Raw genomic sequence first — 22444 nt, forward strand, 5'->3', positions numbered from 1 at the left:
TACCATTTTGATGTCTCATGCATGCGATTCCTGTTTGTTGGCACTACTCAACTTTATATAACCTAGAATGGCCACCCATCATGGCCAGATGTTCATTTATTTTGCTTTTTTAAGAGCAGTCTGGGGAATTTTTGCCTCCTAATCTCCAATGGCTAATATGCGGCTAATAAAAAAGGCACTCTGCCTAACTGTTGTCTTAACCTTGCAGTTGGCAAAGTGGACGGGAGAGAGAATACTTAGGACACACAGACCATGTAACACAGCCGGAGCAGCGGTAGCTACTACTTATTTTGGCAGGTGGTCTCAAGTCTTGTCAAGGTTTCATCTTTGTGAAATTTTTTGTTTGTCTTGAAAATCTCGACCTAAAGGCAACTTTCCATGAAACATCAGTGACACAAAACACCAACCAGGTCCTTATCAGGTGAAATAATAACTTTGAGAATTAAGAGAACAATTTTGTGTGTAGTATGCTGCATTGGTTTCCCATCACTATAATTATTAGAACATCAAAAGGCTAAACCGATCGCGTGCTATCCATTTACACTACAGGACAGGAAGTTCAGCCCAGTGGCCGTCGCAGATTATCAACTTTTTGCTACTGTTTCGCTCCTGTCGCCATGGCAGCATCACAGCCAAGATGACTCACCAAGAGTGACCCTGTACTCTTTTGTTAAGCTATAATTCCCTCTACACCCTTTTAATATATTTTGTTGTCACAGGAGTACAAGGAATGAATTGGCAAGGTTAAACAAGGAGGGAATCATCATGCCGTATTGTTACTTTTGCCTTGAACACACCAGAAAAAGATCGACTCTCAAGATAGTCGTGTTGTTTCATGATGGCGCAGGAAGCATGGGGAGATGAAGTGTATTCTGCAAAATAAAAGGGAAATCCACATATTATTCCCTGACTTGGGGTTTCCCGTCATATTCAGTGACATTACAGTCATCTCATAGGGTAATAGTGTTTTTTATTATGCAACACCAAGCATGATTTACTGGTGGCAGGCTGCAACAGCAAGGATGGTGACATCTTACCAACGGTTATGCCAGCTCATAATGGCCTTCTCGCATTTCATCTCAGCTTCTTCATTCTTATTCACATATTACTCAATTTGTTATATGCTCAACCTACAGTTCTGTAAAGTTGTTGTAAAATGCTAACTCTGTGCAGTTATTGGACTGAAGTATCAAAATAGTTAGCTGAAATCTTTCCAGAATTACTAGAAATGAATTCCAACAAGAAGTATACGAATAAAATAATTAGGACTGACCCCACTTAGTCAATTAGTCAGCTATTCAGTCATTTTAGTCTCAGTCGACTACACTTTCTTAAGTTGATTCAGCATTTTTAGTGCTTGTTCCTGCTGAATGACGTAGTTCCAGGAAACTTATGAGCACATCTCTAGTAAACACAATATTAAAAATGGTGCTTTTGCACAATTCTTTGTGAAGATACTAAATTTTACAGATCTATTGTGTAAATCAACAATAGATTAGTTTACAAAATGTAATTGACTAAGAATGTCTTTGGTCAAGGATAGCTCTAAATACAATAGCTGACAAGAGCACCTCACTGAGATTATGTTGCCAGAGCTGTGTAAAATATCTTGTCACCATTTAACATAATTTTACACAAAACTCATACTATTTTAATTATATATTTTGATATTTGATGGAAAATAAGCACAAAAGGGTAGTCTTGAACAATTTCAACTGCACTGCTGAACCTCTGGCTTACATTTGTTGAGAGTTTTTGTCATTGTCTGGCTGTTGTTTGAGACTAAATATTTAAACGGAATTTTCTATTCCGCAAACAGTGTAGAGTAGATCCTGGAATCCAACACTGTTTGAATTTTTTGTCGTAATTTTCTGTGAACCTTCCAAACACCGTGTCACGTGCCACTTCCCCTCATCAATGCCAAGTTAGGACAAGGACAGACCAATGTGATCCTGGTCTAGTATTAGTAAACTTGGCCCTGTGACAATAATCAGTTTGACGCTGTGTGGCTCAAGACCCCATCATCAGTTGAAACAGAACCAGAAGTCACAGCCTCCTTCTCTCTCTCTCCTTCATTTAGTTTGTTCCATGCCTGTCCTCTTCCTAATGGCTCTTAATGAGAACCAGCTTCGGGGCTCTTTGAACCAACACAGTAATCACAATTTCTGGCATTTTTCAGGCTCTCTGCTGGAGGAATGCGGCACACAGCTGTTACGGGGGGGTTAGGGGTGTCCGGGCGCTTGCTGAGGTCAGCTTTGGGCAGGCAGTGGGGCAGTTGGGAGTTTTGACGGTGTGGGTGTTGAGAGACAACTGCGGGACATTTCTTTTTTCTCTTTCAGTGGGTTGCTGGGGGCCCCTGCTGATTCATCCATCTGTAGTGTGTTACTGAGGAGAATAGGGAAACATGTTTTAAGAGATGAGCTTCATGTCCCCCCAACTCTAACCCTGCAATTCTAGGTCAGGTAGATGTTTTTTTGTTGTTGTTATTGGTGTTATGTGTTCAAGCAGATGCCAACATTCTTACATTGGTTGCTTTTGTATCACGACATCAGAAATCATTGTTGCAGACAGGACATGAGGTAGTGTGCTTTTTACTTTACCAATTGTATTTAACAGGCTCCCGGGGTCAAATTCAGTTTGATTAATCCATAATTTTGCAATGTTCTCATTTCCAGCAATTCATTCAAATATGACTCGCTGCCAATCTGCAGATGTGAGGTCATAAAACACAAACCAGAACATTCTCAAGGAAATGTGTGTGACCTTTCAGGAGAAATCAACAGATAGTTATTAACTTGTGATTTGTAAATTCTGGGATTGTTTATTTAGGTCAGGAAGCTTGATTTTTATTAATCTAATATACAGCTGAACAGCGCGTGGTATCACAGCATGAAAGACTATAAGCCACATCCCTTCCCCTCTGCATAACCTTGGACAATAAAACAATGATGTGCTAATATTTAGTGAGGAAGTCCATATTGAGTGCTACTGCCAACACTGGCACCGTCAGCTCATTCTTAGCACAACAGCTGTTCTGATTAATAGACAATGTTTGTGTTTTTCTGTATATGTGTTTGCATTTGTAAATGCAGGTGTACTTGTGTATGTGTGTGGTTTTTCTCTGTGTGTGTGCATACACATGTGTATCCATCATGTGTCAGCATGTCAGTAAGCTGTTGTGTAACTCCATTGTCTTTCTTGATTCTGGCTATAAATAGACGTTTCCCTGAAGACCGTAACATTTCGATATAATAAACCTGTTTTCTGACCACAATGACAAGCTGTTCAGGGAGCTCAGTGAAAAGAAGGAAATCACATATGTGACTGTGACACCTCCTGGAAAAGCAGTGAGAATCAGTGTTTCCAATGTTGATCACTGTTAAAGGGACCACTCAACAGTTACAGCTGGCTAGAGGCCACCTTTGATTCAAACATGTCGACCCCGGATTTTCCCCCGTGATAATGTAATACAGTAATAGCACTTTGAGTGCAGGGTCGAAAAAATGACTTGTTCCTAAAAGAGAGGAAGAGAGCACCCATTAAAGGAGGTTGAGCGGTGGATTTAGAGGTCTAACATGCTCCCAGTATCACCCCCCTCCATTCCACCTTCTTTCTTTCTTTCTGCTCATCCCAGACCACTATTCATTCTACTTGTCCTCCCAGCACCGGAAACACCCCCAGTGCTCTCACAGCAGCCCATCACTTGCATAAGAGGCAGGAGCATGTCGGCACAAAGTGAACCCACATGCACAGCGCTGAAGTGATTCATGGGGGATTTCCTACAATCTTTTTTTACTGTTTTGAGACAAACAACATTAATGAGATGCTGTAAATATGTAGGTTTGTAGGCCTTTGTCACTAATAGTGCTCTATGTGTGTGTGTGTTCAACAGGACATTTGGAGACGGAGCACTCGCCTAAGATTCTGCCCTCTGACAATCCCCTCATTCGACCTAAGGACGATTTATTGAACCTCACATGCAGGTATGCAACACACCGATTTGTGTCAATGCCAAGTGAACCAAAACGACAAATCAGTGTTCAATGTCATATTTAGCTAATATAGTGCATTGCTACAGATTAACCTACCCGAAGGTAAAATTGTAGTAGACAATAGACAATAGACCAGTAGACAATTGTAGTAGACCATCAGCAAGAAGATTAGCTTTTTCTATAAAGTTATTCTTAATACTGCTCATCGTGGCCACGAGATTGGATTCCGTGCGAAATTAGATGAAATCATGCAGGTCCACCAGAAACTCCTTCAGCTCAGACTCCAGCTGGGCATCCAGCAGCAACCAGACCCAGATCCGGCTTCAACCTGCAGTTAAAAGCTCTGGCGGGGGGGAGGAGAGCTCAGAGCCCGGCAGCATTGTCTGCTCCTCCAGCTAGAAGCAGAGCTTTGCCTCGCTGCTCCTCCGATCCCCACTGGGAGCAACACCAACACCATGCTGCAGGAGACCCAGGCCGTATTGCTGGGCCCACTGAAGGGAGGCACAGGAGAACCAGAACCAGAACTGTGCTGGGCAGACTGTCAGACCCTGCTGCACTAAAATGGGAGGTTTTCTAAAGGGACACCGGTGCTCGGAAACCACTTTTGTACACAGGGACCAGCAAAATCAACACACAATTAATGTTCCTTGTAGTAGCTTGAAGTACATTTTGTTTTTCACTCTCCGTTACGTAACATCTTCAATGAAGGACTTTTACTTGTATTTGTGGTATTTATACAATAGCCTAAAGGATCTGAATACTTATTCCACCACTGCATGTAGACTTTGATGAATATGTAAATACCTGATTGACAAAAGTAAGTATTTTGTCACGCAGGAAATCCTAAACATCCGTTTTTGCAATAATCAAAGAAGTTCATGACCCTAGTTTTTCTTGCCCTTTCTTGGTCAGTTATCAGAAGAGACGAGTCAGTGTCTGAACTGTCACTGCAGCCATAAAGTTTAGACTCTTGTCTCATTACATGACAGAAAGGCCAGGGGGAAAGTTAACGGCACATGCTTGGGCCTCAGGCCACTTGCTGGCTACAAAGATGCTGGGACAAGTGGTGGACCACATTTATCAGCCTGTTGCAATTTCCTTTTGGGATGGTGGGACCAAAGTGTGCTGCATTCACATTTGTTAAGAATTTTGAGAGCCTTGCATCATTTTGTAGGCCCCCAAGGAATGTTCAGGAACTCATATCTATCTAAAATAATGCTTCCCTATAAGGCCATATGCTAACATGCCTGGCCCATACCGTCTTGTTTTCTGTCACTGGACAAGAGCTGGAGGTTGCTTGACCCAAAATTCTGCAGGCAAAGGCAATGGTATGCAAGACATGTTTGATGTTCCTCTGGGATCTCTTTAATGAGAGTTTTAAAATGGAAAGAATGTGTTAGCTGAGCACATCACTCAGGAGAAGCATGTTCCCATGTGAAAGTTCAAGTAACTGGGTGACTCCAGATTAACTCAAAATAAACTTGAAAAGAACATCAAGTCAGAAAGTTCCAAGCGGAGAACAGCCGCTGCCTAAATGAAAAAGCTTGTGAGTTGCCAGCTATGACACTTCTCCTCGAAATGGATCCGAAATACAAGTTTTTGATTCAAGGCTTTGTTGCCAGAGAACAGATCCACTGTAATGTGATGCGTCGAAATTAGAAAGAAAAACAACATATTTGGTATGTAATATTGTTTTAAATGTTCTACACAAAGTAGCCTCGGTCATCAAACGGTAAGGAATATTTTCTCCGTATTCATCTAATATTGTCCGTCTGTCTTCTGTCAGAGGTTATGGCCTGCTGCACTGGACACTTGGTGATCCCAGTCGATCGATCTCATCAGAGGGGGTGAAGGTGGAGCCGTGTGATTCCAGACGTCACTCTCACTGCAGCAAACTGACAGTCGCAAGCTTAAGTGTCAATGACACAGGAAGTTACAGCTGTAACTACTCCAAGAACGGTTTTGAACACGTCACCTCGATCTACGTCTACGTCCCAGGTGAGGCCTGCAAAGCGCTCTCGCCAGTTCAGATTATCTGTGTTTTTTATCAAATGCAGTAAATGAACCAGTGGGAATAAGAGAATATAACAGAAACCTGTGCAGTCTCTGATAGATTTATGACACTGACATTTTCCCCTCCAGTCCAGAATGTGCGTTATTTTCTAGATTGAGAAAAATTGAATGTAATGTTTAGAAATACAAATAATTGTTCTATAAACTAAACCACAGCTAAGAGGGATTTCTTTTTTAATTGAGTTGTTTTTACTCCATCTAAGAATTAACTATTTGTTTTTGTAAAAAGTCAAGACTCCTGATGAAAGACAGGTTTTCACAGGGGGATTGTCATCTGCTGAAGCAAGAGGAGGGCTATGGAGTTGAACTGAGCCCACAAACAATGGCACATAATGGACAGAATACGATGGCTGATGAGCAATCTGATATTTCCCGCAAGATACGAGAGCTGGAAAACACCCATATTAGCAACCAAAAAATAATGCGTCAGCAAGAACAGAAAAGAAAGCAAAAGAAAAAAGTTGAAAAAGGGAAGAAAGTTTTAAAGAAAGAAGGAAATACAGAAAAAGACAAAAAATGTTGCAATTGTACACACTTTGCATGACTACAGTTATTCCTTACATTTAGGAAGCTGACTTTAATCTACAAGCATTCAGATTCTGGTGCCACAGTGCTCCTATTCAGAAAGAGAGAGAGAGACAGAGAGAGAGAGAGAGAGAGAGAGGAGGTGGTTTCTTTGCTACTATGGAGGTGGAAGGGTTAGCGTGATTGCACAGGAAGCCCTGGTCATTTCCGGTTCTAGCTGCTGTTCTCAGAAGTCTCCGCTAAAGTGTCACATGGCACCAGTTACAGTTACAAAATCATTGAAATGTGTTGGGCGGCATAAGGAGAGCAGATTTTGAGTGTCAAGTCAACATCAGCCCATTTTAGCTAGATGTGTGTGCTTTTTGACATTTAATATAATATATATAAAGATGAAATCATGAAATATTGGTCTAAGGGATGTGAAATAGTTGTAGACAATGGCTAAACTAAATGCTGGATGCACTTTGTTCCCTCTCTGTGAATGTGGTTCCCAGGCCGCCTGCTGTGCCTGTGTTTAGTCTAACGCTTTCTTTTCAAAGCCCTTCAGCCGTTTATTACATCATTTTTCATGCTTACTTTTCAAATAATGGTTCCTTTATCACACCACTACTGCTTGACCTCACACCAATTGCAGACTATTTGTGTAGTCATGAATTTCCCACATCGGCCGTGTGATGCCTGGCTGCCCAGTAGGAACAAACCACTAGCCTGATTGCTCTGTCTGTGCTCTGCTGCCTTATTCGGTTAGAATGAACTGATCTGGGATTTGATTTCTGTGTTGGATGCCCTGACATTGCTCTGATTCAATTACACAGCTAAACTCAGCTCTAGTGTAACAGTTTATTTCAGAACAACAGCTGTAAATTTGCTACAAAACATGGTTATCCCAAAAGACTAAATGTAAGTGTCCACATCTGCTTTGAAATGCGATTTCTGACTGACCTGTATTTTAGATCTCACTTATTTTGAGTTGTTTTTTTTTGTTGTTCTTCAGCTCCCGAGCAACCATTTGTGGAGCCCCATATATTTAAAATCTTGGGCATCTACAGGCATGAGACCAGCCTGGTGGTTCCCTGCCGGACATCCTCTCCTGATACTGTTGTTACACTCACAGGGGTAAGGTCTCTCGAAGACAAACACTTTACACCTTCTGCTTATGATTGTGCTGTATATAGTAATACACTGTATGTGCTCCAAAGACCTGGTTGCACATGGATTTAAAAAGTAAATCACACAGTACACCATCTCAGAAAGCCAGATTGCTATTAACACCACAGCAGGGCATCCTTATCGTATCCTTGTCGTCTTTGGCACTCTGTGCTTGAGGCATCTTGCTGGTTCTCACACCCTTTGTGTTGAGCATACAGAAACAGACCAGTGGCTTGTCTGGGTGAAGCTCACGGGCGGCGATGGGAGTCATTCTGTCTGCTTCCTGTAAGAGCAGGAAGGTGTTCCAAGAGTGTTTTTTCTCAGAATAGACCCTCAGACTAAATTTAGCCCCCCTTCTCTTACAAACATCAGGAAATCCAGGAGAAAAACAGTACACACTGTGTCCAGTTACAGGAAACAACAGGGAATCATGAGGATCATTTGATACCAGAGTGCAGCTAAAGATGTCAGTGGAGGAGAGCTCCCTCAGTGATATGGTTTGCACAAGGCTTTTTCTCTTTCTGTCAAACGTAAGAACCTGGTTGTGGTCACCAAAGGCAGCATGAAAAGCTACCATGCCTACTGCTGCCGTGGACAGTCACATCTGACTCAGATGGCACAGATAGTGGTTGTGAGACCTTCCTGCTGTTGGTGAATCTATGGCACTCCTCCTTTCTGCTCCCTTTCCTTCCTTCCTTCCCTTGCCTCCTCTCCCAGCCCAACTTCTGGCCTGAGAACAAACAGCAGCAGGCACGTACATCCTTTTTCTGAGTCAACGCTGTTTTGTGCTCCATTGCATAAAATGATTACAGAGGTTGCACTCCACAAAACAATAAAAACTAATTTGATATTCACTCTAACAGATGTCTGTCCCCAGCTGAGCCCAGCAGAGCACGAGTTACATGTTAAATGAAGTTGAGTGCATAACACTTCAGTCCGTCTGGCTCAGTGTTCTTTACGAACATCACGAATGTCACCAAATATCCACGGTACCGACAAACCTTCTCTGCTCTACTCTCTTGATTGCAGCAACCACCTTTATCAGAGAAGGTCACTAAGGAAATAGTCTGGGATCCGAAGGTTGGATTCAAGATTCCCTACCAACCCGATACTGAGTATAGCATGCTCACCTGTAAAACCACGGTCAACGGTCGTGAGTTCAAGTCAATGTACATCCCTATGAGAATGAGTGAGTCTGTTGTCTTTCTAGCCATCTTGCTCAGTTGAAAAATATAGATTAGTGTCGATTTCTCTGTTTCTCTGTCTTCTTATATTTGTCACCATTTTTACAGCTCATGTTCTTATGAATGTGAAGATCACCCCAAATAATGTCGCCAAAGTGTTGGTTGGAGACACCCTCATGCTCAACTGTACTGGTGAGACCACCTTTAATGGAAGAATCAACTTCACATGGGATTTTCCACAGAAGAAAGTAAGTTCAGGATTTACTTTTGATATAGTGCTGCTATATGTTAAACACACTGTCGCAGAATGTAGCAGTGGAGTTTATAGTTCCTCCTTTGTCCTCAGGAAAAGCATTACTATACCAAAAAGACGACGGACCCCCCTGCTAATGTTCTAGAGATGAGCAAGGCTTTAATTTTGCCAAACATTACCATGGAGGATCAGGGGAAGTACCACTGCAAGGCTGACCTTGAACCCACGGTACACAGCAATGTCTCAGTAACAGTCCTTGTCTATGGTGAGTATGCTTTGGATGGATTTAAAATCAGGTGACGATTTCCATGAGCTCCAAAGTTTATTACAAAGCATAAAAACACAACAAAATGATCAGACACATTTTAACTTCTAAATAAACCTCACTGTGGTGATTCTACAATGATATGATGGTAAAACTTTGCTTTTCGATGGATTCTAATGTCTGTCATTAATCTTTTGTTCCAGAGCATCCATACCTCTATGTCTCCTATAAGCCTGGTCGGCCTGGTAAGGTTACTGTTAGAGAAGGTAAAAAGAAGCTTGTGTTTGCCCCCAAGGTCGACGCTCTGCCACCAACAGACATGCCAGCATGGTAAGTAATGCTTTAAAGTCCCAATAAAAACTGCTGATTATGTATTGAGTGAGCGAACACCTTTATGAGTCAACTTTCCATTCACTTCTTTCATTGATTCTTGCTCTTTATCCATGGTTTAAAAACCTTTCAATGCCTCCAATGTTTAGGTATAAGGATGGGGTCCCTATCAAGAATAATTCCACCTGTTACAAGATGGCTGGTTACAACTTGATCATCTCTGATGTGCAGCAGAAGCATGCTGGGGCCTTCACCATAAGCCTGGGCAACCAAGTGAAGGGCGTGTACAGGAATCTGAGCTACACGCTGGTAGTCCACGGTAAGCTGTTGCCATAAACCTGATAATGACTGCTGATCCTAAGGAAATGAAGCAGTGCCTTGGCTGCCCCAGCACTGTAGCTGCTTTCAGTGCAGTTCACTGGACTGCAGGTAGCAACTCTAGTATGAGAGGAATTTGGGGGCTTGTTGATTCCAGGGCTGGATTGACATAGCAGGGGCAGCTGTTGTTGATTATTGGGGCTCTTTTGGGGGGCTTGGCGCAGTGTGTAAATGGCGTGGGCTCTATTCTGTACGCAGATTCCAGCCGCTCCAGACCCCCCCTAGTCTCCAGCATTTATTTGCATCCTCACCATGTGTATATACAGTGCAGCTCATATAAACATGTTCCAAACAATATGTATACAGCTTGAGGAAAACAAGGACTGAGCATGTAATTGATTGTTTTAACTGAATACTACTGATGACTGTTAACACTAGAGGTTATAAATGTTTTAGGGTATTAGGTTGAAACTTGGACAAAGTCTGCTTACTATAGAGAACAGAGAAGTGTGCGTCAGCTACTTCAAGCTTGTCATGGGGGGGCAACGCTATATTCATTGCGTTCTTTAAACACAGCAATCCCAATAGTGTGCCAAAAAGTGTAAAATCAGCTCCATGTGGTTTGTATACACTTTATTTATGATCCTTAACTGTCCTGCTTCACAAAACTTTGATTTATTGTAATGACAAACAAATAAAACACACAGCCACAACTAAACACAGTGAAGGGAGATTCCTGGTATCAATTATGGAACTATTTCATCAGTTGTTTAGGGCTGTCAGAGTGCTCCAGATTATGAATGTGTCCTACGTGATGGCGTGTGCAGGTTTTGTGGTTTGCCTAGCTATGTCGCTGTGTGTAGCCTGACAATCTAAGCTGTTCAAAATGGAGAGAATGGCTAGGTGATGTGGACCGGCACAAGGATCTCTGTCTGTTGTTGATGGTTGATACACTGATGGGCATGGGCCACTGTGGGGTCACTCTTGGACCTACAGTCCCGGGCTATCCAATCATTCTGCCATTCTTCTCCTACACGACGTCCAAAGGACAACTGGTGTGCACCTTTTTCATGGCTATCCATCATGACTGCCGGCCCTCATTATAAAGACATTATGAGATTCCACAGTGGGCTGGGATGGTGGCTGGTTGATCTAACCTGTTGTCGCTCTCTCTTTATCTCGCTCTCCCTGTGTTTTTGTGTTTGTGTCTGTGTTCTTATGTGTGTTTATGTGCACTCCTCTCTCACAGTGAAACCAACCATTTCAGAGGCAGAGCTTGCCACTGTGGACGTGCAGCCCTACATGTTTGGCAAACAGCATCAGCTAACCTGCACTGCTTATGGGATACCCTTACCAGACATCTTTTGGTTCTGGCAACCGTGTCACTCAGACCCTGCACTTGTAAAGTGAGTCACCATCTTGCTATATTCACAAAAACTGAAATGTTTAAACTAGATTTTCTGTAAACGTCGTCCAATTTTGAAGAATTTAAAATGCATCAAAGGGAAATCTGAATAACATAATCTGATTCAAAATGTGTTGGAGGACAAAAACTTATATTTTGTAAAAAACGTATTATTTGTATTCACAAAAAACAGCATCATAGACTTAACAGTACGTACTTGTAGGGCCCAGACCCACCAGACCAGCCCGGGGATCCCACTGTCAAACAGATCTACATTGACTAAATTGACACTGGCCCAGAATACGACACATTAATCAAAGAAACGGAGCCCTCGAGAGCTGCCCTCTCGTTTGTGGTCAGTGGCTTTGTAGGCTGAAGGGGAAAAATAGGGGAGATGTATTAATCTCAGATTCCCAGAGCTGTTACACACCCGAACAGAACTGAGTGTATGAGTGACTGTGCATGAATACCGGCCTGGTAGTGAACCCACAAACAAGATGAACATTCCCTGAGATCCTGGCTCGTCAATGGCAGCAGGAGACCTAGGAGTCGTAAGATCAGGAAAACAATGGGTCATTACCCTTGGGTTATCAGGCCTCAACACCATTACCAAAAACAACATTGTGGACCACTGCACAAGAAAGAGATGAAATTCTGTTACATACTCAATGGTGTTAATCCACCAGTGCCTCTATTGTTTCATTTATTAAATGATCTCAAAAACCTTCTTGTACTTGCCAGATTCATGAGCATTGAGTCAGAGCAACTCTTTCTGCCTGGCCTAAAGATAATCAGAGCTGGCACTATGAACAGTGGCAGGCAGCTAATGAGACAAGGGAACAGCTATAGCCTGGTGGGAGGCCAATTGTGCAAAATGTTTGTTTTATACAGCCCTGACCCTGCAAAGTACCTGTCACTGTAAATCCAGTATTTAGCCCTTCAAGATCATATCTCATCTAAATCTTTGGGAGTTTTGAGGGGACACGCAGGGAGTGGGAAAGGTTTAGAGGTGAGGGAAGCTTGCTATGTTGGATGTGGAATGAGTCTGATAGGGTAAGGGGCAGAAATATGGGAGTGTCTTTATCGCCAGGTTGAGAAGTTATCAGCTGTCCCTTGTTGACCGCCAAGGTCTTAGTATCAACCTTATCTCCTCTGGCCAGAACGTGTGGAGGGGGGGCTGTTTCCTGTACGAGGTGACGCATAGCACAGCCCTTCCTGTCGCTGTTGCTGTTTCCTCCTCTGCCTCTCCTCTCATCAGGCTGATTGTTCCCCACCACGGGCGGTGAAGGGTTTGGGGGGTTGGTGGTCAAATGAATGCTTTCTCTTGGTTTTATAACCCAGACAATCTGGTCTAGACCTGGACTCGACCCACATCAGTCTCAGTGGTCTTTTAACATACCCTCACCCTTTCAGACTCAGGGCTTTTAAAGTACGATAGCACGTTGTACTTTATAATCGTGTGATGTAAGCAGCATGTGTTCTAACGTAACATCAAGGTTCCCAATTTAATCAACATGAGAGTCTTTTTTTTCTGTGTTGTATTGTTTAAGGTCCAACACATCTACATTTGTCTCTATTCATACTGATTGCGTGTTTCTTATTACATTTTTTCTGTTCTACAGTTGCAATGCTAACAACAAGCCTCTTCCGGTCAACATTGTTGACAGGGGAAATAACTCCCACAACTGGATTAAGAGCATAAATGACAAGTCTGAGCTGGTTAAAGGAAAAAACAAGGTATGTGGTTAAACTTTATTTGTAGTGTTTCCACATGGGTTTGAAACAACAGATACACACCGTGACATGTGGATGACAAGTATCAGTGACCAACTCAACAATAAGATTTATATGAGAATTGGATCAAGAAGAAGTCTAAGGATCAAGGGAATAGACCAAACGCTAGGTCAGGTTCAAGTAGAAACCTCTTGTGACCGGGGCTTGAAAGTCAGATGTAACATCTGAAATCCATAAATCATTACTATGTTCCTGCTTTTGGCAGTGATGCTGTACGTTTTTCACTGAAAGTGATTCATTTTGTCTGCGGTAGTTTTGACTTATTTAACTGTGACCAAAACACATGAAAAGGCCCTCAGCAGTCCCTTTTGAAGAAATCAGTCTTGTTTTTCATTGTTGCTCTTAAAAAAAATCTTGATTAATTCTTGGAATAAACAACCAAGAAAATATGGGAAACATTCTTGTTTTTTACACGTATGATGTGTTGCATCTGAAAAGGCATATATTATATTGATAAATAATGTACATTTACAATATAAATGTAACATACTTGGATAACTAACTGCATTGGTTTTCCTTCCTATAATGAGCAATGTACTTTGAAATGGTGAACCCATAACGCATAGACACAGTTAATTTTCCTATAATGGAGTGACATACACATTCACAGTTCTTTCATATGAAGAAGGCCTGTAAATGAAGCAGCTGCAGCTTCATCCTGGGCCTTGCCAAAGAAACATCTTTTATTCTGACATCAGTTAATCTTTTCTGCTGTTTAGACTCTTGGATCTAAGCCTTGTAAACCGTGCAAAATATATATGGCTTAAGCCATGCGTGTGCCAAGAGCTTTGAACAGACTTTTATAGATTCTACCCTACACCATTACCTGTGACGAAGAGCCACTACACACACTGAAAAACAGCTGGAACTGTGCTTTTGTTATGTAAGCATATTCTGCTGTAATTGCACATAATGTAATTATAAAAGCAAGCTCTGATCATGAAAACAGTGCATTTAAGCAGCTACAAATAGTCTGTCACACCAACACATTAGGCACATTTAGTTGTCTTACACCTCAATTATTTATTTCTGCAAAATCAACACTCAGGTTTGAATGTCGGATCTACGAGTCCATCAGCTTTTCTTAGACAACATAAAACCCATGTCTTCGTGCAAACCTAAACACAATACGGAAACTGTAGACAAATGTCCTGTGGGAGCCGTTTACTAAAACTGTTCACCCAAACGAAATTAAGAGCAGGCCTCCTTTGCCTCTGTAGGATAAGGTTAAAGAAACCCATTACAGCAGAATAGGCCAAGTAAGGCACATATTCGTTGTTATAAAGGTTTTCAGCTATAAAGAATCCATGATCATTCTCAATCCAAACTTTTCGTTCACTGTTTTCACCTGTATTTCTGGTTCATAAGTAAGTGGTTTATTGTCTCCTGCTCTCTGATTAAGCTCAGAATGAAACCCACAATCATATAATAATTGTAATTTTGACAATTTTCATAGGGCATCAGTTCTGATATGTCTCTGACATGAATTGGGAGGCACCACTTATTTAAAAGTACTTGTGGCCAAACGCTGGTGCTTTATGAGGGTTAGGACTAAGGGTCAATGATAACAAGCAGAAGTTTAAAAGAACAGGGATTTGTTGGAAGTGAATTCCTCTCTGTCACCCCACATAAATCGTTGTGGCCCGTGAATAAGAACGTAGTCAAGGCCGGGCCTTTCAGTGCCTCCCCAGAAGGCCCAGTAGAGAGGAAGACTGGCCCGGGTCATAATATATGGAAAACACAGGGGGGGCACAGAGGTCACAGTGCGTCTGGTCAGGTCACCTCTTGGGGACTGTGCACAATTGTTTAAATGACTGTGTTCGAGCTCGGGTTACATCATGGTGAGTAATAGCCGTAACATAATACCATAAGGCCACTTCATCTCTGTTTTGACAAGTGTCACAGCAGCATGAATCGAACAATATGATATGACTTTTAAACACACATTCTGTGACTGCCTGAGTGTTTGTATCGTGAACATTGTTTCATGGCTACAGCTGTGTGTCTTGAGAGTCAGCACAATAGCTCCTACAAGCCTAGGAGGTTTAGGCCAGCATACACCCAGACAATACACCCACATCATTCACTCTCTTTGATGTAGCTAACTGGCCCCCAAAAAACAGATGTCAACCTGAACACTAAGCAGAGCCCCACGCAGTCTGGCCCTCACCCAAGTTTCACTTATTATTTTGTCTATTTAAGCCATTGAAATGTTGAACTGGCGCAATGATAAAATTGAGTATGGCGTTAGAAGTGCTTTCCAGGAAATGGACCTCGAGCCATGGCACTAGATCTATAGTACAGGTCTGAAGGCGACTCAGCGGGTTTTAAACTCCAGATGTATCCTTTTATTAATGTTACGCACTGGAAAGTATAAGTCAAACCAGGCTCTGGACCTCTTACCCGCCTGTTAACAGCGACTCGCTGCTCTGATGGTGATTGAACCTTAGAGATACGTCACACTGAAAGTTCATGTCGAAGCAGAATTCTGAATTGTGATGTTAAACATTTGTTGTTTATCTCCACATGTTTTCTTTCTGTTTGGAACAATCAGTGATAATTGCCCCTCTTATCCCAATTAGACTGTGAGCACCCTGGTGATAGGAGACGCTGTCATGTCAGGACAGTACACATGTGGGGCCCAGAATGAAGTTGGCAAGACCACAATGACGATCCCTTTCTACGTTGACGGTAAGTGGGTCACCAGAATATGAAAGCTGAAATATTTAAATCTGAATAGCTCAGCTAAAAGTGCAAACAGAGTTTTATTGCAATAATAGCAAAATGCACTATACTGTGCACTGGATTCTTTCAAATTATCTACACGTACAGTACACGCTGTAATGAATTGCAAGAACAGCGAAGGAATGTGCAGATTGCATTGTGCAATAAAGAAACCAGAGGGGGGCATTAATTGAAACCATCTTCCACTGCAGCTGAGTGGCTTCAGGGTGGAAGAGAGGCAAACATGTCCTGAGCCATATGGAGTGCTATAATGGCACGCTTTTAAAAATAACTATGAATAGCATGCATTCCTGCTCTGCTGCCAGCAGGTCATTCCTCTTTCTCTGTTAGCTTTCTGCTAGGAGAATTCAAGAGTTTCGAGAGTTCCCAACATAGATATCAATTAAGACATTCATGTATTCATAGTGAGGATGTGGTGTCACTGCAACAAAGTGAATCACAATTCCTTAAAAGCTGAGTGAATCACATCTCCTGAGGGGTGGAGGATTGCTTTTGGGGAGGGATGTATGCGGGTGAGCCCAAGCTTGAGGGGATGCCAAGGGCCAAAAAACGTGTCTCCCAGAGTGAGAGAATTCCAGAGAGGAATTCATCTCTCTTCCAGAGGTGAGGAAGACGGAGAAAGATGGAGAATACTGCTAAAAAAGAGGACACAAATGTGATAACAGCTGCCTTCTCTTACGGAACACAGAACGCTTTCCAGCAATCTGAATAAACAAGCTCAGTCTGGTTCCCCTGGGGCCCAGACTCAGCTTCTCTCCAATCGGATGAGTGCGGCAGCGCCGTCAGGCATGCAGTCCCCTGGCAACGCGCTTCCAATTAGCAGTGATGAAACAGGAAATAACTGCAAATTTCACATTCCTGGCATTGCAACAAGCAGCAAGTATTGTCCAACAGAGGATGCGTGTCTCTGTTCGTGTAAAACATGATGTGGAATGCTCTTCTTTATTCATAATTAGTAACTTTTGTTGACCCCATCTGATCATTGAATGTATCTGGAACTGAGGATGATTCAACATCATTGAAATCCATTTTCACACCAGATCAACCTGAGGAAATCACCATCGAACCTCAGGCAGCCATCGAGGGGGATGACGTCACTCTGACCTGTCGGGCAGCTCGCTACCTTTACAAAGACCTACACTGGTTGGATTCCAGGAATCAAACGATCACTTCCAACGTGTCCAGTCTCCAGATCAGCCGCTACTCCATTTCTCTTTCTCTCCGTCTGCATAACGTGTCCCAAATCAGCACTACAGGTTACAAGTGCCAAGCATACAAGCTCCACAAGAGGGTTGAACTCAAGACCGCGGCACTTTTTGTGGATGGTGAGTTAGAGGAGGATATAAGAAACTTGCAACACTTGATAAGTCGCTGTCTGAACAAGACAGTAATAGAGAAACAGCAGCTTTAATTCAAACCTTTTTTTATGTTTTGTTTTTTGTGCAGTGAGAAAAAGCCCCTGGCTGAGTCAAAATCTGACTGATCAAGATGTGAACAGTAGCAGCACCCTGATGCTGGCCTGCTTTGCTCTGGGAGTTCCTCGTCCGTACATCATGTGGTACAAAAATGGCGTTCAGGTGGAGGAAGGACCAGGTAACCTGAGAATGCTATTCTATGTGCCATGATTATCTTATGATATGATACAATTTTATAATATTGGTTAACAGTGGCACAAGTGCAATCCTGCTGCAGAACTGCACAACTGGATGATGGGCTGAAAGAGAAAGAATACATTTTGTTGTTAGGAAGACTGTATTATCAGCAGGTGAATCTGTCATCTGCTTTGAAAGCTGCTGACAGTTTCTCAATGTGTCAAAGACCAGGCCACGTTTTTTCATTGTAGGGCATATTTGCTCGAGGCACAAGTAAACAACATTTCTGATTCAGAGTGGGGGTGATGTCATTTCAGAAGCTGAATTTATATTTCCAAAACCCTAAAGTTCCTATCTATGCACACTGAAGACATTTGTGCAGTTAAGCTGCACTTACTGTTGCAATCGTTTATATAATTACGGGCTGTTGGCAAAGTAAAGGTTTCATTCAGTTGTATTCAGGTTGTCAAATTTGCATTTACACGCACACTGTGAGAAGATAAGTATGCTAAATCCTTTTTATGTAATTGCATAACCTCAGCTCCCACAGAACATATTATTTCTGGCTCATGGTGTTTAAAACATCCTGAGTAGAAATTTAATTATTCTGCATAAACACAACCTGAGTAAGAGTGGGTTACTTTCCAGCCATAATTTTTATAAGCTCAAGTGCCTGAAGATACACTGTTTCACTTTCATCTGCTTTTGAACTACTGCCAGTCTGCACTTGCACAAAAGATTGAGTCCCAAATGTTAAATGTCACACCTTTTAAACTGTATCAGTTTGACTGAGATTGTGTGTTGCAGGTATCAGTCTGGGAAAGGACGGGGTCCTGACCATCGAGAGGGTGAAGAAAGATGATGAGGGTCTCTATGAGTGTGTAGCCAGCAATGTTGAGGGTTTTGCGAAAACCAGTGCTGTTGTTACTGTGGTCGGTAAGTCACTCAGACACCTTGAGATATTAACTAACTAACCATCAAAAAAGATCCAACACTCACCAACAACTTGCTGCATTGTCAGTGGAGTGTTGTGGGCTACACATCGCATCAAATACACTAATCGTCCGTCCAAAACAGTGGAGTCATTGCATATTCTGCATGTCCAATCAAAACGTCTCAGAGGCCCTCTTGTTTTCTTGTCACCACTACAAATAGCTCTCGTCTGACTTCATTATGAAAAGTTTCCCCTGACAGAAAATCTGTGGCTGCCAGGAATGCCAAGTGAATTCCTTCTCGGGTTTTATGACCGAGGCTCTGGCTGAGGGCCTTTACCTTGAGGACGTGACCTCTGTGAAGTGTTAAGAGGTCCACTAATGAGTGCATTAGATTGAGTGCTACAACAGCCAAGGGGCTGGAAACACACAGTAGATAATTGGAGTAGCATGTCTCTTAACGTGTGTGTGTGTGCCTGTGTACCTTCACATGTAAATGAATTGACGTGAAGGTCAGGATGGCAGTGTAGGTGAGATGTCATGCATGTAGTTTTTTCCAAACAGATTCTAAATATGCTAAACTTCAATCTCTCTTAAAATTCAACAGTAAGTGTTATCAATTCCATCTGCACCACAAAGATATTTCAGCAACAGGCTGTATGCATGTTCTGCTTGGCTGTTTAGTCAAAGATTACATAATATAAGCGCCAGACAAACTTGTTGTGCAGATTCAAGGGATACGATGTTTCAGAGTGTTGACATGGATAGTTAAGAAAAAACAGTGTTTGGAAGAAAATATTATCGGAAAAAGTGTGGTATGCATATCCTAAGCAAACCAGAAATAAACAGCAAAGTGTGTTTCTATTTCCTTTTTGTAAATAATCTCCCAGAGAATTAACAAACAAATAAACGATTGACAAATTTGTAACAGAATGTTTTCTTTTGATCTCACTATTATATGACAATTTATGAGGTCATGAAAAGCACACAGTGGTTTCTTTGCTTAATAGGTCTGGTAGTTGACAATAGTTTTTCTCTTTCCAGGGGATGAAGGGAAGCCAAATGTTGAGGTGATCATTTTGGTGTGTACGGGAGCTGCAGCCACGTTCCTCTGGCTCATGCTGATCCTCTTCATCCGCAAGCTAAGGAAGGTAAGACGCTGTGTTACTTCTTTATATTACAAAGTATATGACATTAGCATTTACCAAGATGAGGAAAGTTCAAGAGTCATGGCATTTGTGATTTCTTTTTTTTGTGGTTCCTGTTTTCAACTAATTTGACTCCAATGATTTCATAGAAGCGACTGACTAATGCTTCTTGTGAAATACAGTTAAATGGAAGGACACATTTAGCCAGTGTTTATGATTTCCACATTTCCTTCGATGAGCTGGAAATGCTGAGCTTGTTTGTAAGTTCAGTCAAAGGAGAACATAATGTACTTATGCAAATAAAACAACGAGGAGACATTTATGCACCTTTGATCTGGACAAGTATGCGTAGAGCAAGAATTTTTATAGTCAATTCAACATTTTTCACGACTTACTGATCATTTGAAATGAAACAAAAGTTCAAAACTCTGCGTTGTGTCGTGGTTGTCATTGTCAAAAACGTATTAGATCATTCATATTTTGTAATTCAACACCCTCAGCAACCGGCACAGTATAAGATGGGTCCGTCTATCATCATTGACCCTGACGAGTGTCCCCTCGAGGAGCAGAATGATCTTCTTCAGTACGACAGCAGTAAATGGGAATTTCCCCGTGACCGACTGCGACTAGGTGAGAATCCAATGTGCAGAAAAATGTTGAAGACATAATTTTCATATATTACGGGCAACTTTAGACACAGTTGGTTTCTTTTAAATGGGTTAACCGCAAGGCTGCCATAACTTTAGATGTTAAGATGATGTTTAAACAATAACAGAACATCCAGAGCCACACTTGGGATATCTCACAATATTAGTGTGTGTAAATAGCTTGCTAGCTGGATGAATGAAAATGTACACAACCCAGCAGGTAATGCCCTTGATGATGTGTTACTTGTGGTGATGATTTGGATGATGTAGATTCTCTAATGCAAAAATAATTTGACTGTAACTTTCATTTACATCACTGTTTCTGATTTCTCTGCTTTGAGCATATTTGATTGGCATTTTCCGGACAAGAAGTTCAACCACAAAAGGTTAAAAGTTCATTTTAAAAGTGTTTCATGTTGAGAATATACATAGCCACATTAAGTTACGTGGAATAGGTGTCACCCCTCTCTGCAGCAGCTGTGTAGGGTCATTACTTATCAGTGACCTACGCTGTCATCCAGTCTTAAGTGAGCCATAAATTCTCCTGGCGTGTGTTGTTTTAATTACAGACCCATAGCCTGACTGACAGGGAACCTTGTCTGATTTTTCTGACTGAGGGACAGGAAACTCTAATGTCGTCCCACTTATCGAATACCTTCTTCCTTTGCCAGGCAAAACTCTTGGCCATGGAGCGTTTGGAAAAGTGGTGGAGGCTTCTGCCTTTGGGATCGACAAGCTCTCAACCTGCAAGACTGTCGCTGTCAAAATGTTGAAAGGTAAGATATCAAAAAAAAAAAAAAAAAAAATGTTAAACTGTGACTCTACTGTAAATTATAGGCATTTATTTTGACAGAACCACTTGTTATTTTATTTTTCACATATGTAGTTGCCCATGTGGCCCCTCTTGTTTATCCTGGAGGTACCACCACTCATGACAGACAGGCCTGCATTAATGTCACAGTATCTACTGTTGTGTGGGTAGCAGATGAATAATGAATGTCATTTCTGCGGAAAGATTTATTTCTTGCGCACATTACAGACTCACAGCATCACATGTGCCTGCAGTTAATGTTTGTATGGCGTATCGGTTCAAAAAGAGCATGTAATGTCTGTTCCTCGCAAAGTGCAGTTAAAGGTAAGGACTAAGATCTCTAAGCCTGTTCTTGATAAAAAAGATGAAGTGTGTGCAGATCTGACAGCTCAGATCAGAATGTCCAAAATCTGCAGGTGAAGAAGAGTTCCAAAGCTGAAGATGCAAGTACCAAATGAACAATAAAACCATGTTTGCCCCATTTTAGAGATTCCAACATTTGGAAACTATCAGCTGTCTCCGGTCTTTTTAAAGAAGAAATATTTTCCCATTCCAACGTCTCTCCAAATATTTACAACAAATGTTGGATCAAAAATGAAAACAGTAAAACCAACAAGCTGAAAAGTTTTCATGAAAATGTTATGACTAGAGAAGCAAACTGCAGAACCATCAGTCATCAGAGATATGGGGATGACGGATCATGAAGAATAGGGCTTATGTATTAGATGTATTGGTCACTGTCATATCATTAAGCATGTCTCAGCATAAATCACAGACTCTCTGAGAGGACTCTGGCTGTTAGTCGTAGGTCAAAGTTAATGTAAAGCAGCAGGTCTCCTCAAATTGACCGTGGTTTAGCTACAGACTCCCTGGCTGCTTTAGCCTTGAGCTCATAAATATCAGGGCGGTCAAGGCAACATAAAGCAACCCCTAAATCTTAATTTTCATAATTCAAAGTTAAATCACTTTTCAAACTTATTAAATTTGGTTATTACATGTGAGCGCCTCCCTTTTTTATTTTTCAAATTTTGTTGGCATTCATCTTTGAAAAAGCCTCTTCATATCGCTGGGCTTAAAGCAATATTATTATTTTTCCATCATATTTAATGAACTCTCAAAATGAAATTCCCCAGTTATCCATCTAACAAGGTTCAGTTTTTTTTCCCACATTCTCGCTACACATGCAAACGAAGACAGAATTTACTCGTGAAATGTAAGGCAAGGCAAGTCTGGAAAAAATATCATCATCTGTATGTTCAGATTGTATATGTACACATGCTG

At 41.7% G+C, this 22444-nt stretch overlaps 1 protein-coding gene across 1 annotated transcript in view; it reads left to right on the top strand.

The window, feature by feature from the left end:
- kdrl (kinase insert domain receptor like) overlaps positions 1-22444 on the top strand; it is a 42034-nt gene that overhangs the window by 2938 nt on the left and 16652 nt on the right. Inside the window, exons 2-18 of the mRNA XM_031862585.1 lie at positions 3893-3983; positions 5779-5990; positions 7585-7706; positions 8769-8928; positions 9032-9171; positions 9270-9441; positions 9645-9771; positions 9921-10090; positions 11339-11495; positions 13117-13231; positions 15871-15979; positions 17074-17358; positions 17480-17626; positions 18433-18561; positions 19602-19708; positions 20206-20335; positions 21024-21128. Of these exons, the coding sequence (XP_031718445.1) occupies positions 3893-3983; positions 5779-5990; positions 7585-7706; positions 8769-8928; positions 9032-9171; positions 9270-9441; positions 9645-9771; positions 9921-10090; positions 11339-11495; positions 13117-13231; positions 15871-15979; positions 17074-17358; positions 17480-17626; positions 18433-18561; positions 19602-19708; positions 20206-20335; positions 21024-21128 (2478 nt within the window). The remainder of the gene's footprint in view (positions 1-3892; positions 3984-5778; positions 5991-7584; positions 7707-8768; positions 8929-9031; positions 9172-9269; positions 9442-9644; positions 9772-9920; positions 10091-11338; positions 11496-13116; positions 13232-15870; positions 15980-17073; positions 17359-17479; positions 17627-18432; positions 18562-19601; positions 19709-20205; positions 20336-21023; positions 21129-22444) is intronic.

The sequence above is a fragment of the Anarrhichthys ocellatus genome, unplaced genomic scaffold (assembly GCF_004355925.1).
Source record: "Anarrhichthys ocellatus isolate YVR2014 unplaced genomic scaffold, GSC_Weel_1.0 scaffold27, whole genome shotgun sequence".
In the NCBI taxonomy this organism is placed as follows: domain Eukaryota; kingdom Metazoa; phylum Chordata; class Actinopteri; order Perciformes; family Anarhichadidae; genus Anarrhichthys; species Anarrhichthys ocellatus.